Source organism: Aquarana catesbeiana, linkage group LG02 (genome assembly GCF_042186555.1).
Source record: "Aquarana catesbeiana isolate 2022-GZ linkage group LG02, ASM4218655v1, whole genome shotgun sequence".
NCBI classification, from domain to species: Eukaryota; Metazoa; Chordata; class Amphibia; order Anura; family Ranidae; genus Aquarana; species Aquarana catesbeiana.
Window position 1 is genome coordinate 747,954,106 of NC_133325.1, and position 22,504 is coordinate 747,976,609.

The 22,504-nt window shown below is 43.8% G+C and overlaps 1 protein-coding gene across 4 annotated transcripts in view; it reads right to left on the reverse strand.

Moving 5' to 3' along the window:
* Positions 1-1,864: 1,864 nt before the first annotated feature.
* GRIK1 (glutamate ionotropic receptor kainate type subunit 1) overlaps positions 1,865-22,504 on the reverse strand; it is a 652,481-nt gene continuing 631,841 nt past the window's right edge. For 2 of the 4 annotated variants that reach the window (XM_073617099.1, XM_073617101.1), the window contains one exon: positions 1,865-2,310. In XM_073617099.1, the coding sequence (XP_073473200.1) occupies positions 2,155-2,310 (156 nt within the window). In that variant the 3' untranslated portion in view covers positions 1,865-2,154. The remainder of the gene's footprint in view (positions 2,311-22,504) is intronic. The other 2 variants (XM_073617102.1, XM_073617100.1) reach the window with 1 other exon arrangement.

Sequence of the window (22,504 nt, forward strand, 5' to 3'; positions counted from 1 at the left end):
AAGTTTCAGTATTGAGATGGCCCACCCTTTGCCACTATAACAGCTTAAACTCTTCTGGGAAGGTTGTCCACAAGGTTTAGGAGTGTGTCTGATGAGAAGGCCTGGCTTACAGTCTCTGCTCTAATTCATCCCAAAGGTGTTCTATTTGGTTAACCTCCCTGGCGGTATGATTATTTCGGATTTTAGGTGCTGAAAGCGGTACAATTATTTTGCATGGAAATTTGGCGTTTTATATTGTAGGTCTGTAAATCTTAACAATAACACACTTAAATCTGTCCAAACCAGAGTCTAGTAGATATCCCGGGTATGATAAAGTTTGAAACACAAAAACATAAATTATAATATAATAAATAAAAATAAATAATTAAAAAAAATTAAAAAAATAGTAATAAAATAAATTTCCCCACAATTCACTATCGCTCAATTCTGCAAGTGATTCTAATTTACTATCGCTGTTTTCTAGCTGGTCTAAAGCCACTTTTGACGTAAAGGGACACTTTTTGGTTGCTATGGACAATCTCCAGTTTCCAGGCAGAAAGAACAGTGTATATCATGTAAAACTGCATGCAGGGCATGGGCCAGAGCACTGGGGACAAAAGGGATGTGAAATAATTTCATACAGTACTGTAATCTGTAAGATTACAGTACTGTATGTGTTATGATTTTGACATTTTTTTGAATTTGCCGCCAGGCTCCGCCCCCGTGCGTCGCGCCGCTCGCAGGGAACGGAGCCTGGCATGGAGAGGCTTCGGAGGAGGATGGAGCCCACGGACACTGCGGGGGACATCGCAGGATCCCGGGGACAAGGTAAGTAACACCGCCCCAGGATCCTGCAATGCGATCCCGAGTGTGGCTCGGGGTTACCGCTAATGGTAATGAATTTTAACCCCGAGCCACACTCGGGAATACCGCCAGGGAGGCTACAGTCAGGACTCTGCAGCCCAGTCAAGTCTTTCCACCCCAAACTCACTCATCCATGTCTTTATGGACCTTGCTTTGTACACTGGTCCAAATCATTTGGTGGAGGAGGAATTTTGGTGTCAGGTTGCCTTTCAGGGGTTGGGCTTAAGAACTCTTAAGGCGTCAGCATACCAAGACATTTTGGACAATTTCATGCTCCCAACTCTGTGGGAACAGTTTGGGGATGGCACTTTCCTATTCCAACATGACTGCGCAGCAGTGCACAAAGCAAGGTCCATAAAGACGTGGATGAGAGAGTTTGGGGTGGAGGAACTTGACTGGCCTGCACCTCAACCCGATAGAACAACTTTGGGATGAATTAGAGTGGAGACTGCGAGCCAGGCCTTCAATATCAGTGCCTGACCTCACAAATGCACTTCTGGAAGAATGGTCAAACATTCCCATAGACACACTCCTAAACCTTGTGGACAGCCTTTTCAGAAGTGTTGAAGCTGTTATAGCTATAAAGGGTGGGCCAACTCAATATTGAACCCTACGGACTAAGACTGGGATGTCATTAAAGTTCATGTGCGTGTAAAGGCCAATTTTTTTGGTAATATAGCGTATGTGTCAATGGACAGCCAAGGTTTCTGTGCTGCTAGCATGCTTGACTGCACACTCCCAGCATGGTGACCGAGCTATCATAGAGAGCTCTCAGACTCTAGCCATGTTTGGCAGCTGGCAGGACGGGCTCTTGATCATGTGTCCCCTTTGTTACAGCTAATCACAGTGGTCATGTGATTGGGAAGACTGTCCCACCCCCTGGCTGTAAGGACCCACTTAAAGGGATGCCAGGGCTCAGTGGGAACAAATCAAACATGATGGACAGATGTCTTTTTCCAACCAATGTAACTGAAAAACAGAACCCATAGCACACATCATACTGAAAAACAGAATGTGTTTTATTTAGCATTATACTGAAAAACAAAGTGTGTTTTATTCCCATAGCACACAGATCATTTGTACATGGTGGTGATGGAATGCTGCAGGTGATGTAGTGAAAAGATTCACACATTACTTTCAATGGATCCAGTGCGCCAGTCAGCAGCCTTTCTGTGGCTTACACATTCTCCATGTGATGTAGATCTCACGTGTTGTTATAAAAATCATGTAGAAGAATTTAAAAAAAGGAGACACAATCCTTTAAAAAAAAACCCTCTATACAGTCCCGGCCAATATTAAGTGACATCGTTTCTATGCCATTGTCTCTTTCCTGATTATTCGCCTCTGGTGACAGGTCAGCATACTCGTGAAAGTCGATCGCGCCTTGACCTTTGACTTCTTTTTTAGTCTTTTCGGATGTTTTAGTGATATTCCAAGCTCCTCCATTATGGCATTGAAAGAAAGACACTGTGGATAGAAAAAAAAACATGTTCAACAGTGTTTCCTTACATAGTTACATAATAGGTAAGGTTGAATAAAGACAATAGTCCATCCAGTTCAACCCGTGAAGGTGCACATGTGTCAGTGTCTATAATTATTTCCCATATCCCTGTATGTTGTGTTCTTTAAGATGCACATGCAAGAGTCTCTTAAAAATATCCATACTCCCAGCTGCCACCACCAATTGTGGAAGAGAGTTCCACATCCTTATTGCCCTGACAGTGAAAAACCCCCTGCACAGTTTAAGGTTAAACCGCTTCTCCTCGGGGCTGAATCCCTATGCTGGGTTCGCCATTGACGCATTTGTAAATTGCTATCATATCTCCTCTCAAGCGTTGTTTCTCCAGTAAGAATAGATTTAGTGTTTGCAGTCATTGCCCGTAATCAAGGTCCTCCAGTCCGCCTATTAGTTTAGTTTTGTTGCCCTTCTTTGTATTCTCTCAAGTTCCAGCACATCCCTTCTGAGGACTGGTGACCAGAACAGAATACTCCAGATGTGGTCTAACCAGAGTTTTATAAAGTGGCAGGATTATCGTTCTATCTCTGGAGTATATCCCTTTTTTATGCATGCTAATATTCTGCTGGCTTTGGTAGCTGCAGCTTGACATTGCATGCTAATACTCAATCTGTCATCTACTAGGACCTCCAGATCTTTCTCCATCCTTGATTCCCCCAGTGGTTCTCCCCCTAGTGAGTAGTTTGCATTTATGTTTTTTACCCCCAAATGCATTACCTTACATTTTTCCACATGAAATCTCATTTGCAATGTATTTGCCCACTCCATTATTTTGTTCAGGTCTTTCTGTAAAATTTCTATATCCTGATGTGAAGTTATTGCCCTGCTTAATTTTGTATCGTTCGCAAAAACTGAGATTGAGCTAATTTTTCCCATCCTCTATATCATTTATGGATACATTGAATAGAATTGGGCCCAAGGCAGAACCCTGGGGCACCCCACTTACCACTCCAGACCAGTCTGATTACATGTTATTTATCACTACCTTTTGGACACGCCCCTGTAACCGTTTTTTTACCCCAGAACAAACCTTATGGTCCACGCCTGCAGACCTCAGCTTGAAGATTAAGCACTTATGGTGGACTGTATTGAATGCCTTTGCAAAATCCAGGTACACTAAGTCCACGGGCCTTCCCCTGTCTAGATGGCAGCTCACTTCCTCGTAGAATGTTAACAGATTGGTCTGGCAAGAACGACCTTTTGTAAACCCATGCTGATAACTACTTATGATATTTTGTTCCTCAGTAAATTTTTGGATATAGTCCCTTATCATCCCCTCCAATAATTTACCAATGATTGATGTTAGGCTGACTGGCTTGTAGTTTCCAGGGATTTGTCCACAAAGATCAGGAACAATGGTCTGGCCATAACCTGACTGAGTTCTCTGAGGACTCTTGGATGTAAGCCAGAAACAGTAATACACTACAAGATCTTGTGAGTTGAATCAACAATGGGCTTTGGGAACCTTGGTGATGACATCTCCCCTCTGGTATAGATACATAAAAATGGGAGAAAAATATTCTCTCATAGGTACAGGAGGACTTTAATAGGTATGACGTTGTCACTCAGGTAAGCACAACAAAACCGAATTGTTTAAAATGTCGTTTTATTTATACAAAATTCATAAAAAACATTGTAACAGATTAAAAGATAAGTCTGTGAACTTATGGCATATTACTAATGATGATACCTATAACCAATAAAGGCTTGAAGAGTTCTGGTGCATGGAGTGATAAACGACATTTTAAACAATTCTGTTTTGTTGGGCTTACCTTGGTGACAATGTCTCATCTATTAAAGTCTTCCTGCACCTATGAGAGAATATTTCTCTCCCATTTCAATGTATCTGTACTCTATTTAAGGATGTGGATGTGACTTATTGTCCGTAGAACCGGTCTAATAAATTTGTATTTCCTGACAGGCTCCATGGCAGCATACGTGTGGGTAGGCTCCGCCTCCATAACTACCCAATAGGACCCCCTCTCCCATAAATCTTTGCTCTAGGCTGCTATCCATGTTCCTTTTTTGTCCTCCTCCGTAGGACCAGGTGTTGGTTCTCCTACCTGAAGATAAATCCTCCCTACGATCGATGATGCCGAGTGCCTAAGATTCCTCCGATAGGCCCTGACTGTTAAGCAGGGTATGGAGTGTAAAGCAGAGTAGCGCTGAAGATTGGATCGGTTCGTCTATGTGCGCACGGTCTATTGCCTAATGTTTCAGGCGACCATTATCTGCTGCCAAGTCCGGTGTGTATGTGTATGGAAGGCGTTCCTCGGCCCAGGTGATCGTAGGTGGAGTGGTAAAGTTTTTTTTTATTTCATTCACATATGGCAGCAGTGTTTATGTGTATCATACCTCTGTGTGTTTTCTTCCTGCTTCCTGGTGTCCTAGATTGGCGCTGACGCTCTCTGCGTTCCAGCAGCCGCTCTCTCTGTGACTTCCGGGTACCGGCGTGCGTTCTGCGCATGCGCGGACCCAATACGAAGTCGAGGCTTGGTTCGCGCATGCGCGCGAGCGTCTCGCGTCTGACGTCGGCGATGACGTCACGGGCGCCACTTTTAAAGCTGTGAGAAGCTTTCAGAGCCCTGGGAATGATCGTGGGGGATACAGCGACTTCCCGGGGCTACTATCTTGGCGGTTCAAGGTAAGACAATCTCTATTGTCTGGGGTTGGAGGTCTGTTGTCAGTCAGCTGATCCTGTGAATCTGTCTCTGCAGCTTCCTATTGTATTGACATTATGGACTCCTCACTGCCCCCTAGTGGCCAGCCCGCTTGTAGCAGGTATGTTTGCAGTTTTGCCTTTCTGCCTGTACAAGGATTGAGAGTAGGACACCAGCTGATTTTCTTTTCTATCTTCTCTGTGTTTCTTTCCTCACAGCCCTACTAGGTCTGATCCACACCGTAGTTCTCATAAAGGAAGTGGATCATCAAAATCACACCACCGGCAATCTTCCTCCAGGTCTAGCCATCATAAATCTTCCAGATCTGAACAGCGCAATAAGAATCCTTCTCACCCCCCTTCATCTCACTCTAAAGAGAGTTCAGGGAAATCATGCTGGGGATGTAGGATGCCTGTTCCAACAGACAAATCTCTCTGTGATCACTGCTTTTCTAAAGCCGCAGATGAGAGGGATGGTGCAGACCAGCGTTTGGAATCTATGGTTAGGCGGGTTGTGAAAGAATCTCTACAGGAGAGAGAAGCCCAGCAGCCCCGTGATTCCCCATCAGACCCATTATCCCCTCCAGTGGGCGAAGGTTCTGTGCATGAGACATGGGATTCCTCCCAACCAAGTCACCCTTCTGCTCCTGTTTCAGACAGCGAATCGGATCTGGAAGATCCTGGCGTGGGGTTTGAGTACGCTTTAGTTCCTTCTTTGGTAAAGGCAGTAAAGGAGGCCCTGAAGTGGGAAGATCCAGTTACTTCCCCCCAAAACAGAGGAAGTTTTTTAAGCAGCTCAATAAGGAGCGACAATATTTTCCTTTTCTCTCTGAGCTAGGTGAGGTCATTTCTGAAGAATGGAGCAAAATGGACAAGAAAAGTTCCATGCAGTCAAAGGTCTCGAAACTATATCCTTTCAAGGAAGAGGAAGTAAAGCACCTTGAATCAGCCCCATTAGTGGATGCGGCTTTAATGAGACTAGCAAGATATGTAACGCTTCCCTTGGAAGACACTGTATCTTTTAAAGATCCTTTGGAAAGGCGAATTGATGCAGATTTAAAGAAGATCTACCTGACGTCAGGAATGGCATGTAAGCCAGTACTTGCAATAGCTGCAGTTTCCAAAGCTTTGGAATCTTGGTCTGATAATGTGGATGAGTTCTTAAGAGGTATCTCTACTGAAACAGCTAAAGATTCTCCTATCCAAGAGATCAGGCTGGCATCAGCTTTTCTTGGGGAGGCATCTATTGATGTCATCCGCCTGATGTCCCGGGTTATGTTGGCAGCTGTTTCAGCTCGTCGTGCCCTATGGCTCCGTCCGTGGTTGGCAGACCCAGCTTCCAAGCAAGCTTGGTGCCGAATTCCGTTTGAAGGTTCTTCACTGTTCGGCAATAAACTCGATAGTGCCATAACCCGGGCCACAGGTGGGAAGTCTGGTTTCCTCCCTCAAGACAGACGCCTACAAAATCAGAAACGCAATTTTCCTAGAAGACAAAACTCTGATCGCGCTAGGGATGCGCGCAGCTACAGACCTGGTCGGGAGTTCTCTAGATCCTGGAAAGCCAGGCAGTCTTCTTTCAAGAAACCCGTAAAAGGGGGTTCCTCTGGTAACCAGGACGCCACAAAGTCCTTTTGAGATTGGGCCCGCTCAGGCATGCCAGGTGGGGGCTCGTCTTCGCCACTTCGGGCATGTCTGGGCGGCCTCAATTCGAGATTACTGGACCGTCAAGACGGTCTCCTCCGGTCACAAGTGGGTTTTCAGCAATACCCCAAGACTCAGATTTGTTCCCACAGCTCTTCCAGGTTCAGAAGAGAAAAAGCAGGTCCTATTAACCTACGTGAGCTGTTTATTGGATCAAGGCGCAGCCGTCCCTGTTCCAGAAGACGAACAAGGCAAAGGCATGTATTCTCCTCTGTTCATGATACAGAAGAAAAACGGTACATGGAGGCCAGTAATAGATTTGACACATCTCAATTCTTTTATCCGAAAAGAAAAATTCAAAATGGAATCTTTAATTACGATCCAACACTCAATACATCTGGGAGATTGGATGATTTCAATCGATCTGAAAGATGCATACTTTCATGTGCCAGTTGCAACAGAATTTCAGCAGTACCTCCGCTTTGCGGTAGGCAATCAACATCTGCAGTTTACATGTCTACCCTTCGGCCTAACAACGTCACCTCGGGTCTTCTCAAAGGTCCTGTTGTCAGTTGTGGCTCTAATCCGTATCAAAGGGGTTCGTCTCCACCACTATTTAGACGACCTACTTCTCCTAGCTCAGAACGAAGATCAACTGTTAGAGCACAGGAGCTTAGTCATCTCCACCTTGCAGGAATTCGGGTGGCTTCTGAATCTAGAGAAGAGCCATTTAGAGCCAACACAATCTCTGGTGTTTCTAGGGGCTCACTTCAACACATTGGAAGGCACCATCTCCCTTCCAGAGGAGAAGATTGGAGTGATTCGGGACAGAATACACGCAGCCCTAGCGTCGTCTCACCTCTCAGCTCTCCAATGCCTGAAAGTAATTGGCACAATGACAGCTACCATTCCTATGGTGAAGTGGGCCCAATGGCATACACGACCCTTCCAAAAAGGGTTCCTTCAGCAATGGGATTCTTCCAGCCAAGTCCAGCGCATACACCTTACGTCATCCATGAGGACGTCTCTTCTTTGGTGGCTTCAAGGGAAGAATCTGCGCAATCACCATTTAATCATGCCCATCTCATGGGTCACGTTAACCTCGGATGCCAGCAGTCGAGGTTGGGGCGCTCACTGCCTTTCAGAAGTGGCGCAAGGCCGATGGGGTTTTTCCGCTCGGGGGATTGTCTCCAACATCCTGGAGCTGAAGGCCGCCTTTCAGGCACTCCTGTCATTTCGTCACCTAATAGAAGGTTCATCTGTGATGCTAAGGTTGGACAATACAACCGCGGTGGCTTACATAAAGAAGCAAGGTGGAACCCGCAGCTGGTCGCTGCTACAGGAAGTAGAGCCAATAATGAGCTGGGCTCAGAAATATTTGTCCAACATCTCGGCAGTTTACATCCCGGGGGTCCAGAATGTACAGGCAGACTTCCTCTCGAGAGTACAAATGGACAACAACGAGTGGTCTCTCCACAGAGAGGTGTTCGAGTGGCTTCTGACCCTGGGAGTACTTCCAGAGGTCGATCTATTTGCTTCTCCATGCAATCACAAGATGCCCAGATATTATTCGAGGTTCAGAGACCCTCAGGCTTACGGGATAGATGCTCTCTCAGAGCGTTGGAAGTTTCAGAAGGCTTATGCCTTCCCTCCGGTACCGGTGATTCTGCAATTCCTCCGGAGGCTCAGAACAGAGAAGGTGGAGATCATTGCAGTGATTCCTTTCTGGCCCAACAGGCCTTTGTTTCCTCTGTTATCACTCCTGAGTTATCAAGACCCAGTTCCCCTTCCTCTCAGGCCGGATCTACTGTCGCAAGGCTCGAGGTTACACCCATGCCCATCTTGCCTACACCTCAGGGTGTGGTTCTTGAGAGGGAAAGGCTTGAATCCCTAGGCTGTCCGGAAGAAGCTATTCCAACTCTTCTTAGTGCCCGGAGGGGAAGTACGAACAGAGTATATGAACGGATATGGTCTAAATTCTCTGATCACATGTCTTCCCGGTCAAATCCGTGTAAGTCTCCAGCAGTAGAAGACATTCTAAGTTTTCTCCAATCAGGGCTGGACCTATCTTTAGCAGTCAGCTCACTAAGAGTGCAAGTTTCAGCCATCTCGGCCTTCACAGGAGTATCGTGGGCTAATCATACATTAGTCCGTCAATTTTTTAAAGGAGCTATCAGGCTTAAACCTCAGAGAAGACCTAGGTTCCCCAAATGGGACCTTCCTATTGTCTTGGATTTTCTCTCCAATCTCGGATCAGATCCTGACAAACCTCTTTCCATGAGAGATCTCACGCTCAAGACCACCTTCTTAGTAGCCGTGACGTCGGCTAAAAGAGTATCAGAGATTAGAAATTTAGGCTCAGAAGAACCTTTCCTAACCTTTTTTCCAGATAGGGTAGTGTTGATTCCCATGCTTGGGTCAAACCCTAAAGTGACCTCAGTCTTTCATGAAAATCAAGAGATTGTACTTCCTACTTTCAGATCATCGGACGGTCAGGATGTTCATCCACTTGACGTAGGCTACACTCTAAAGCAATATCTGGAGGTCACAAGTCCATTCAGACAAACGGAATTCCTCTTCGTTCTTCTTCATGGCAAAAACAAAGGAAAGCGAGCTTCGGTCAGATCAATCTCTTCTTGGATTGTGCAGACCATTCAGAGGGCATACAAGGCAAAGGGCTTGGCTCCTCCAGAGGCAGTGACGGCTCATTCGACCAGAAGTATCTCGACCTCGTGGGCAGCTTCAAGGCATGTCGCGCCTGAAATCATTTGTAGAGCGGCTTCCTGGTCTTCTATAAACACATTTGTTTCTCATTATTGTGTTGAGCCTGCGGCTCTGTCATCTATTAATTTTGGTTTACAAGTATTGTCGGCTGACAATGTAAAATAAATTTGGTTTCTTTGCTCAAACATTTTTGCCCGCCCGTGTGTATTTTTGGGCGAGTTATTTCCCACACGTATGCTGCCATGGAGCCTGTCAGGAAAACAGAAAATTTATATCAAATACTTACCGTAATTTTCCTTTCCTGATAGGCTCCATGGCAGCAGGAGTCCCTCCCAAAATGTCTGGAGTAGGCTAGTTACGGAACATGGATAGCAGCCTAGAGCAAAGATTTATGGGAGAGGGGGTCCTATTGGGTAGTTATGGAGGCGGAGCCTACCCACACGTATGCTGCCATGGAGCCTATCAGGAAAGGAAAATTACGGTAAGTATTTGATATAAATTTTCCGTTATATCTCCCCACTAGTGTTCTCATCTCTTCCCCATCCTCAATACAAAACCATAATGTGTTCCTCTGCTTTCTTCTTAAATCTGACATCCAGAAACAGTAAAATAACTGTGGTTATTTAAATACCTGCCACAAAAATACACTTTATTCCATCAAATGCTGCTCCTGTGCTACATTGCACTGATAAAAGGGTGCACTCTTCTAATTCCCATATCTGGTGGTATGCTATGCACCAGTCAACACTTTCTGCTGTCTGTGAGCAAGGTGACAGGTCTCCTTCCCACCCCCTCTGCAGTTCTAACGAGGGACCGGTGACATTATCAGCAGAGATTAGGGGTAGGCACTAGTGCAGTTCATACAAAATATGGCTTCACATTGCACATTCACATTGCACACCTATGTCCCGCTGATAATATTTTGCATATCTCATGACCCACCACAGCTAAAGGAATTTTTCAGCTCTAAGCATGATGTCCTAGGGCCTAAGAAGGAGAAAATGCTGGGGGAAGGATATAAAAAAAGGTAAAAAATGGGAGCCTGTAGGAAGGTCTTCCTTGCTGGTGGCGCTTAACCGCAGGAATGAAGGGGGGAGAGGAAGTCATGAGGAACAGGGTTCCTCTATAGCTGGTTTCACTAAATGGAAGACCACAATCTGGATACGGTCCTGTCCAGACCGCGGCCACAGCACTTGGCAGCCTGATCTCTTCTCCTGCCGCTGCTACTGCTGGTAACACTCACAGCGGATGGCTGGAGACACAGCAGGGTGGATTCCTCTTGTGTATATGTATTTGCCTGCCTGCCGCCACCACAGCTGTTAAACTTGCAGCAGGGGAGAAGGCGGGAGATATGGTTGTTCTACACGGGGAGTGGGAGCTGCCCTACCTTTTGCTTGTTAAGAAGTGTTGGTCAGCTCCCACCCTCAGTGTAGACCTTCTGTATCTCCTGCCCTCTTCCCTGCTCTGAGTTTACCAGCGGTGGCTGGAGGTAGGCAAATACATATACAAAAGAGGAATCCACCCTCATATGTCTCTCGCCCTCCGATGTGCATTTTAACAGCAGCAGTGGCGACGGCAGAAGAAGAGTTTAGGCTGCTAAGTGCCCTCCTACATGCTAAGATGGGACTGTGAAGAGGGAAGAGCTGTAACTACAGTGGAGACTATGATTAAGAACCCTTTCACACTGGGGCAGTGGCCGCATTCGCGCTAAAGCGCTGCTCATTTTAGCAGCACTTTAGCATTGTTTAAGCTGTGCTTTTTGGCCGCTGATGGGGTTAAAAGCGCCCGTGTTGCTGCGCTTTCCGAAGCGCTGCCCATTCATTTCAATGGACAGGACGTTTTGGGAGCGCTGAATACAGCACTTCCAAACCACCCCAATGATGCTGCTTACAGGACTTTTCCTAACGTCCCGCAAGTGCACCGCCCAAGTGTGAAAAGTCACACTGAAATGAATGGGAAGCAGTCTTCAGGCATTTACAGTGTGAAAGGGGTCTTATAGGGGGGGGGTTGTGTTTGTAGGGGAGGACTGTCTTTAGAGGGAGGTTTAATATGGAGGAAGGCCGTGATTTGAGGGGGAACTATGATATGTGCAGGCTATGCTGTGAAAGGGGGTGAGCACTTTAAAACAATATGTCATTTAACTTAATGTCTACAGTATAAGTGTCAGGGCTGGGCTCAGCCCTTCCTTCTCAAAGCTGGCCACTCAGCTGTCGGCTAATTGCCAGCTTCTATCTCTCCACAGTGACTCACCTGTTGATGATATCCTGCTCGTCAGCCCTGCCTACTTAAGCCGTCCAGTCCAGATGATCTCTGCCTTCGCCTTGGTCACACCTCTAGAGATGCTCTCCTGTGTTCCTGTTAAAGACTTGCTTGGCTGACATTCCATCTGGCTCCAGATCCTGCTTGCTGTTCTACTACGGTCATCTCTGGCTCCCTGACGTTTTGGCTTGTCTGACTATCCGTTCTGGTTCCTGAACTCTGGCTATGTTTTGACTATGTTTACTCTGTTTACCTTTTTTTTATTATTATTAAACAAGTGTGATTTAACTGTACTTCTGTCTCGGTCTGATTCATGGTTTCTGACAATAAGCACTGGAGAGAAATTATTTTCAAAGTTCACAACCGAGGCATTTTTCTATGAGAGCAGAATTGTGACTAAAACACTTCAGAGTACAAAAGCCACAGTTTGAGAATTACTAACAACACATTAAAATCAGCTAGAGAGCTCAGGAGTGGCTTGTTTTAAAGCTTACTCATAGGGTCACACCCTATGAGTATGCGCTAATTACAGTAAAATGCATTGGGGTGACCGTGTTGGAGGTGGAAAAGTATATATGTCGGATGGATTCTTTGTATCAGCCAGTGACCGCCAGGAGACAGCTCTCTGAGTCGGATGATTTGTGGTGATGAGTGCCTGCAGTGGAACATTATCTCTTGTATCACTTGGTCAATGGCTGTTAACTCAATCGCTCCAAATCCTAAACTTAAAAACACACTGAAAACGGGTGTAAAAATCACCCAAACACACAAGGAAATGCACATAGACACGTGACAATGTCCCTGCCTAATGCTACAATAAAATGCACCTCTGCGCATATGCAAAAATGTAAATATTCTATTCAGGTAAACGAAAAGGGAAAAATAAGAGTTTAGATGGGCATTTAAAGGATAGTTTGAAAATTATTTAAGAGAAACCTCAGATGGAAATAAGGTCTGGGGAACCCATGCCACATGTCACATACGAAAATTTGCAAAAGGAAGTAGCCCCAAGGATTCTATGGGCATGGGAGGTAAAACCAGACCATGCAAAAGTATAAAAAAGTACAACATTTATTGAAAAGACATATAAAGAGAAATAAAATATACAGAAATGTGCAAATATTTAGACAAAAATAGAAAAAAGACACGAATAATGAACAGCAACGATTAACTGATATACACATAAGGTCTAGACCTGTAGTCGACCCAAATGTGTTGACAGTATGCCCAACATGTTTCGGAAGAATATGGTATTAATTTCCTTCTTCTATTTTTGTCTAAATATTTGCACATTTCTGTATATTTTATGTCTCTTTATATGTCTTTTTAATAAATTTTGTATTTTTTTTAGAGTTTTGTATGGTCTGGTTTTACCTCCCATGCCCATAGAATCCCTGGGGCTACTTCCTTTTTTAAAGGATAGGTTCACATTTGGTAATGTGTTACACCTGTAATTAGGGTATAATATGTAACCTTTATACCAAAGAGCACCTGCACCCCCCCAAACCCTCATTGTGACAATGAGTGAGGGATCCCCCCCCCCACCCGATGTCACAATTCAAAAACGCGCCCTGTCATTCATTCACAGTTTCCTGTGAATGAATGAACTACAAATACATTCTTCCATTGCGGCACAAAGGCTTTTAGTTCTCAATGAACTGTTAAGGGACCGATGGGCGCTCCCATAGTTCATTGATTCTTCCTGCAGTGCAGTAACTGTCTGTCTGTATTTACTGATTGCAGATGGAATGCTTTACAGACTGCAGGGTAAAAAAAAAAAAAATAATAAAGCACATTTTTTTTTACCTGTAAAAAGATGTGCACTTATTTTTTTTTACAAAAGGTGAACTTGGCCTTTAAACTCTAGCAGTGAGATTTAGACCCCTGCTAATGGACAGAGAAGGTGCACATGGAAACATCTACGTCACTAAACAATGGATGATTCAACCTGTCTGCAGCTACCCAAAATTGAAATTATTTTTTTTGGACTAACCCATTAACCTCTTATACGTCGGCACAATGGCACGGCTGCGCAAATGGGCGTACAGGTACATCCCCTTTAAGACGCGGCATTGTGGGCGCGTGCGCGCCCGCCGCGAGCTCCGTGACCGTGCCCGCGGGACCCGCGGATTCGATGTCCGCCGGTGTCCTGCGATCGTGTCACGGTGAGCCAGAACGGGAAGATGCCTATGTTAAAAAGGCATTTCCCCGTTCTGCCTAGTAACCTGACAGATCTACTGCTCCCTGTCATCGGCAGCAGTGATCACTGTGATGTCCTAGGTAGCCCATCCCCCCACAGTTAGAATCACTCCATAGGACACACTTAACCCCTCGATCGGCCCCTAGTGTTTAACCCCTTCCCTGCCAGAGTCATTTACACAGTAATCAGTGCATTTTTATAGCACTGATCGCTGTATAAATGACAATGGTCCCAAAATAGTGTCAAAAGTGTCCGATGTGTCCGCCATAATGTTGCAGTCACAATAAAAATCGCAGATCGCCGCCATTACTAATAAAAAAAAAATAATAATAATAAAAATGCCATAAATCTATCCCCTATTTTGTAGACGCTAAAACTTTTGCGCAAAACCAATCAATATACGCTTATTGCAATTTTTTTTACCAAAAATATGTAGAAGAATACATATCGGCCTAAACTGAGGAAAAAATTGTTTTTTTTATACATTTTTTGGGGATATTTATTCTAGCAAAAAGTAAAAAAATATTGTTTTTTTTTGTTCAAAATTGACGCTCATAGTTTGTTTATAGCGCAAAAAAAAAAAAAACGCAGAGGTGATCAAATACCACCAAAAGAAAGCTCTATTTGTGGGGAAAAAAAGGACGTCAATTTTGTTTGGGCACAGCGTGCAATTATCAGTTAAAGCGACGCAGTGCCGTATCGCAAAAAGTGCTCTGGTCAGGAAGGGGGGAAATTCTTCCGGGGCTGAAGTGATTAAACTATCGGTTTCAATAAACATATGGAGGGTTCACAACAGCAACGAAGAAGCATACATCATCTGTGACAAACACTCTCTTGTCTTTTTTTTTGTTTTTACGTTATTTGTGAAAGTGATTGAAAAATACATATCTTGTAAAATGAGGAGTAATCACATGAAAGCTGGATATGTAATTACCTAATGCTTTGCACTTGGTGCTGGACAGATAACTGATGTGTGTTCCAAATAGTATATGCGGTTATTAATTTAATAAATGGACTGTCATGCAGCGCACTCCAAGCCATAATGGAAAATAACCATAAACAGTAAAAAGGTTTGATGAGTGTCAATCTAACTGGTGTGGTTGACATGTCTTGTGAGTTTTTGTCCTCAAGAGAAGTTCACACTGAACCAGATAAAACATACAGTATATATTAAGAAATGAAGCCATGACTCTACAAACCCAGAACCTCAGTGCGGTGGAAGGAAAGTCAATAATGGACAAAGATCATTTTTAGGGGGCCTCCGGGTAAGACTGGTGGTCAGTCCTTTACTTTTTTTAGCACAATTTCTACAGTACAGGTCCTCTTATAAAAATACAATTAGGAAGACTTAACCAGTGGCTCTAAAGCCTTATGGATTTTAACCTCAATGCATTATATGGATAACAGCTTCAACTCTTCTGGGAAGGCTGTCCACAAGGTTAAGGAGTGTATCTATGGGAATGTTTGACCATTCTTCCAGAAGCGCGTTTGTGAGGTCAGGCACTGATGTGGACAAGAAGGCCTGGCTCGCAAACTCCGCACTAATTCATCCCAAAGGTGATCTATCGGGTTGAGGTCAGGACTCTGTGCAGGCCAATTAAGTTCCTCCACTCCAAACTCACTCATCCATGTCTTTATGGACCTTGCTTTGTGCACTGGTGTGCAGTCATGTAGGAACCGGAAGGGGCCATCCCCAAACTGTTCCCACAAAGTTGGGAGCATGAAATTGTCCAAAAGGTCTTGGTATGCTGACGCCTTAAAGTGATTGTAAAGCTTTGATTATTTAAAAACAAAAAAAAAAAAAAACAAACATGTCATACTTACCTCCACTGTGCAGCTCGTTTTACACAGAGTGGCCCTGAACACCGTCTTCTGGGGTCCCTCGGCGGCTCTCGCAGCTCCTGCCTGCATCAGATAACCCCCTAGGAGAAGCGCTTTCCCGGGGGGGGGGGGGGTTACCTTGCGGTGCGCTCCCTAGTCCATCATTCGGCTTCCATAATGTATGACTCGGCCCCGCCCTCCGGCGGGTGAAATTCCAGGGCTCAGGTAAGTGAAACGAGGGGGCTGGGGGTCTGGTCACTGCCAGGTGTTTTTTCACCTTAATGCATAGGATACATTAAGGTGAAAAAACACGAAGGTTTACAACCCCTTTAAGAGTTCCCTTCACTGGAACTAAGGGGCCAAGCCCAACCCCTGAAAGGCAACTCCACACCATAATCCCCCCTCCACCAAATGATTTTGACCAGTGCACAAAGCAAAGTCCATAATGACATGCATGAGCAAGTTTAGGGTGGAGGTACTTGACTAGCCTGCACAGAGTCCTGACCTCAACCTGATAGAACACCTTTGGGATGAATCAGAGTGGAGACTGCAAGCCAGGCCTTCTCGTCCAACATCAGTGCCTGACCTCACAAATGCGCTTTTGCAAGAATGGTCAAACATTCCCATAGACACACTCCTAAACCTTGTGGACAGCCTTCCCAGAAGAGTTGAAGCTGTTATAGCTGCAAAGGGTGGGCCAACTCAGTATTGAACCCTACAGACTAATGCCCTGTACACACGGTCGGATTTTCCGACGGAAAATGTGTGATAGGACCTTGTTGTCGGAAATTCCGACCGTGTGTGGGCTCCATCACACATTTTCCATCGGATTTTCTGACACACAAAGTTTGAGAGCAGGAGATAAAATTTTCCGACAACAAAATCCGTTGTCGGAATTTCCGATCGTGTGTACACAAATCCGACAGACAAAGTGCCACGCATGCTCAGAATAAATAAAGAGATGAAAGCTATTGGCTACTGCCCCGTTTATAGTCCCGACGTACGTGTTTTACGTCACCGCGTTCAGAATGATCGGATTTTCCGACAACTTTGTCTGACTGTGTGTATGCAAGACAAGTTTGAGCCAACATCCGTCTGAAAAAATCCATGGATTTTGTTGTCGGAATGTCCGAACAAAGTCCGACCGTGTGTACGGGGCATTTGACTGGGATGCCATTAAAATTCATGTGTGTGTAAAGGCAGGCGTCCCAATACTTTTGACAATATAGTGTATGTGTAAATGTTGTGTAACTAAAACTTCTGTTTTTAATACAAATTGTTAGATGGTGTAATTTTATATATATATATATATATATATATATATATATATATATATATATATATATATATATATATATAGAGTATATACAGTATATATAGATATATATCTATATATAGATATATATCTATATATATCTATATATAGATATATATAGATATATATCTATATATAGATATACACATCTATATCTATATCTATATATAGATCTATATCTATATAATTTTTTTGCTGGCTAGCTGGTAAGTGTGCTGGCAATACATATATTTTATTTGTGCTGTGCAAAGCCCTTCCACATGCACCTTACTTTAAAAGCTACTTATAAATTGGGGCGGTTGCCATTTTTGCTTCACTTTAAACTGCGTCTGCATAAATCGCACATCACGGGTTTTGCTTTAGTTTGCATTAACCCGTTCCTTACACCAGCGTAGGGAGAGAAGATGTGAACTGCGTCTTGTAGCACAATGATGATGAGCTGTAGCTTTGCACGGAGTGGGAAGAAGCGAGGTTAATCACATCAATATAGAACCGTGTCAGTCTAGATGTCACCGAGGATGCAAATTAATGGGGCCAGATGAAGTGTGGAATAATTAATTTGTGCCAGCCGCAGAGCACCATCTCTGACCACTCGCAGCTCCTGGTAAATGGGTCACTTGGTAGCTGAGCTGGCGAAATCCTTTTTTTTTATTCAGGTGCAAAAATCGAAATAGACACAGGAGAAGTTAACACGCCAAATAAATCAATTTCACAACAACAAAGCAATGAGCCCGAATATGATGTTGGAAGGGAAACAGAAATGTGACCCTGCAGCTTATTTGCTTTTTAAGATTATTATAGTGTGACTATTTCTGTTCATGTACCGCCGTTTCTACGTGAGTGGTGACAAAGGAATAACTAGAAGTAAGGGGACCCTGGGGCAAAAAAATGTGTCTGCTGGTCCTATCACCCACTCAAATGCTTCGGATTGTTGGCCAACAAATCGCCAGACTTTTTTCCGAAGGGCGTGGGCCAGGAACCTGTCTTGCATACAAACGGTACTCAATTGTCAGCCAACAAACACGAACGTAGTGAAGTACTACGTGGAATTTCAGCTCTTGAGCGCCACCCTTTGGGCCCCTTCTGCTAATGTTGTGTTTGGTGAGCATTGATTCCGAGCATGCGTGTTTGTACTTTTGGACTTTTGTGTGACGGACTCGTGTACACACAATAGGAAAATCTAATACTAACCTGCCATCCAACATTTGTTGGCAGAAAGTTGGACAACAATTGTCTGATGGAGCGTACTAATGGTCGGATTTTAGGCAAACAGTCTGTCATCACACAATTCCCTGCCGACAATCCGATCGTGTGTACGAGGCTTAAGGCGGACATGTATTTGTGATACTGTTCAGCATTAGGCTGTTTTCACACTGCTCCGTAGCAAAAACGTGGTAAAAATGCGGTAACAATGCATATGCGTTTATGCTGCGTTTCCTGTCATCACCCTGCACCTGTTGCAAACAAAAGGACTCAAAAATGCATCAAATTCACAACCACAGGTGCATTTTTTTAATGTGTTTTCAATGCACTTGAATGGGAAGGTGCGGTTTTAAACACGCACCAAACATGCAAAAAATGCAGCATGCTGGACCTAAAAACGCAACGGACCCGCAAATGACCGGTGTGAAGAGTTCCGTAGGATTGAACGGTCATGCATTTTTGTTCTGCTTTTTGTATCGCAAAAAACAGAAGAAGATAAACTAAACAGTGAGAAAGCAGCCTAGCTTGTGATTCACAAACCTCTGACATATTGTCAGTTGGGCAACACCATTTTTCTGCAGCACTTAGGTAGGTTACAGATTATGTGATTTTCTTTCCTGCAACCACTTTATTCCCTCATCAACACAGTCAGTGTTGATGGGAGAATGCCTCCGGCAGGGCTATAATGTGTTCTGCAGGAAGGGGGGCACTGGGAGCTGTCCATGCTGGGAGAACACAATGATTATGGCTAGCAGGCTATAGCTGCTGGCAATAATTGCATGCTAGAAATCTAACATGCTGGTTGTACCAAGTCAATTAATGGATCGGCTTGGGTACAATCAACCTGCCTATAGAAGGATCAAATCTCGGCTGGTCCCTGCTAAACCGGCCGAGATTTGAACCATCTATGGCCAGCTTTAAAGCCCATCTACAGGATCTACACTGTGCCCCCGATGCCCCCAGCCTGTATTTTATACTTTTTTAAATACTGGCAACATGATGCTCTTCCCCTTTAAAACCAAACCCAGGGGCAGGTGAGCCTCAATACAGACAGCGGTGCTTACATGATGATGTCGGCAACACTCTTAGCATCCTTAGACTGTGAGTGCAGGGTGTCATGGTGACAACCCCTGAAGGCATGACATTTATGTAGCCCTGCACTTACAGCATGTTCTCAGTCTTCTGGGATGAAGACTAAGGCTGGCCATACATAGATTCCTGTTGCTCCCCGCAGGGTAAACATTGCCAGCTAGTGTATCCACGCAGCCAAATAATAATTGATTCAGCCACTGTTCAGCCAACAATTTTCCATCTGGCTCAAACCAAGTGGTGCTCAAAGAGCTGCCCATGGCTTGAATTTCAGCCAATTCAGCAGGAATCGGACAGAATTTGAGCCATGTATGACCATCTGGACCTCTTGCTACCCACGTAATGCATATGTGCGGTGGCAAAAAGGGTGGGCTTTAATGCCCACAGGCTGCACATTTCTGTGCTGAGAGTGTACTCACTGCATGCTTCCACCCAGGACAGCTTCCAAGCTGTCATAGACAGCTCTTATTCTTTACTGATGATAAGGAGTTGGCCGGACCAGCTCCCGATCATATGACCAATGTGACAGCTAATGACAGTGATCACCACATTGGGGCCGATCCTTCCCACCCCCCAGGTGCACAGAGGAAAGAATACTGGGGCTGTATGGGAAGAGGTTACAATCAATTGTCTAATAGTGATCCATTTGACTACCATGTCAATGCATACAAGGTGATCAGTTGCTTTGCTGATAAACAAAGCCATGTGATCACTATGCTGAATAGGGATTTTCTGTGAATCCCTAGGTTGCCAACCTTAATTCCAGGCCAGTCACAGAACACATAGCACCTCGCTTCATTTTGTGAATGGCCAAGAGCAGAAGGAAATGGAGACACAACCTCAGAGCTGCAGTGCTTACAGCTGAGCAGGATGAAAGGACAACCAGAGGAACACTATTTTCGACATGAAAACAAGAAGATTTTCAGGATGTAGAAGAAAGCCTGCATGACAGGGCTTTTTTTTTTACTGTTTTAACCCTGATAAGGTTATTGTGCCCAGAATTTGGCTTTAAAACAATGCATGCCAAGTTCCTTCTTAAAAGTAGAAGTAAAAGCAAATGTTTTGTTTCATATTGGATAGAGTAAGGGAGGATTATAAACCCTACCAGTGTTCTTTGGGCCATCTATGTCCCATTGGGGAGATTTCCCTTAACTTCCTGTCCGAAAGCCAAAACAGGAAGTGAAAGGAAATCCCTGGTTGTCACCAGCATCCCCATTGGAAGTTTTCCTCTCTATTCCTGTTCTGGTGACAAGCCAAGACCTTCTTTCACTTGCACTCTTGGTGATAATGATCCTCAGGGCAAATAGAGACAGTTAATCTTCTTAACGTGGGGGGGGGGGGGGGTTGGGGGGCACAAACAGTGATAAAAACTTGGCAGTTGTTCTAATTTCCATTCACTCTATCCAAAACTAAAAAGAGAAGAAAAAAATTGCCTTTAGTTATATAATTATGATGTAAAGTAAGAGTTCCAAGCAAATGGTCTTCAAAGGTCCCAGTTATATGCTTTATATAAAGAGAATAATTTTCTTGTTCTAAAAATATTTTTAAAAAAGTTAAGCAAGCTCTTTCTTTTAACACAGTCATTTGTTCCTGTGATCACAGCGGGGGGTGAGGAGAAGGACTTTGTTAGTGTTAACTCCAATTAACTGGTCTTTAGGAGGTGTTGATTTTAATGCTCTCAGTTACACAAGAGTCAAGCTTCTACGTCCTCATTAAAGGATGAGTGTATCTCTCTGAGAAAAAAAAAAAAAATACATATTATTCTGCTTCCAATACCTGGTTTATTCCATGGCTTTAGCGCTAGCTGCTATAAAATGATTATTTCGATACAGAAATATTTTGTGCTCTGATGAAAGACGTATATGAAAGCAGAGCAGAGGAGCCAGACAAGGCATGCACTGAGTCACCCATGCTGTGAACATTGCCATGACCCCTGTTAGCCAGTTGTATCCCAACTATTAGAATTGCAATTACAAAACACATCTATGGGAATGCTGAGCTGCCTCTATTTTAGATGGCTCTGTAGGGACCATAGTGTACGTATATATCTACAGGCAACATATCTGATACACCTGAAAGCCTTTTTCTATACAAGAAATGAAAAATATGGATGAAAAGTGCGGGGCTACTTAGGTGAATAGACATATAGTTACACAGAAAGTACTTAAAAATAACACATTTTATTAAATTACAAAAAACGGTTTTAAAAATATTAGTTCAACCATGTGTTGTCAACCATCATGCATAGACAGCATATTCCTTCATCATGCTTATATTTCAACATGTTTCGCCATTTTGGCTTCTTCAGGAAAAAGCATGGTAAAAATACTGGTGAACAGACAACAAGCAAGAATCAAGATAATATCAGAGAGTTTACATTGTGTACATGTTCCCACATGGTATGTTGACATTCAAGTAAAAACCAAGTTGCAATCACAGTTTTTAATTGTATGTCAATATACCACGTGGGAACATTGTCAGAAACCATGAATCAGACCGAGACAGAAGTTCAGTTAAATCACACTTGTTTAATAATAAAAGAAAACAGAACAAACGTAGTCAAAATATAGCCAAAGTTTGGTAACTGGAACGTATAGTCAGACAAGCCAGAAAGTCAGGAAGTCAGGGATCACCGTAGTGGAACAGCAAGCAGGATCTGGAGCCAGAAAGAATGTCAGCCAAGCAAGTCTTTAATAGGAAAGCAGGAGAAAGTCTCTGTGATGTTGACCAAGGCGAAGGCAGAGATCATCTCGGCTTAAATAGACAGGACTGACGAGCATCAACAGGTGAATCACTGTGAAGAGATAGGAGCTGGCAATTAGCCGACAGCTGAGTGGCCAGATCAGAGAAGAAAGGGATGAGCCCAGCCCTGACAAACATGTACATAATGTAAACTGTTTGATATTATCCTGATTGTTGCTTTTTGTCTGTTTGACTAGTATTTTCACCACGCTTTTTCCTGAAGAAGCTGGAATGGTGAAACATGTTGAAATATAAGCATGAAGAAAGAATATGCTGTCTATACATGATGGCTGACAACACATGGTTGTACTAATGTTTTAAAAAACTTTTAAAATGTTTTGTAATTTAATACAATTTGTTATTTTTAAGTACTTTCTGTGTAACTATAGGTCTATGCACCTAAAAAGTCCCACATTTTTCATCCATATTTTCAGTTCTTAAATATCATGGGATGTTGGTGCTATAAGCATTGCTAAACTTGTATTGTCCACA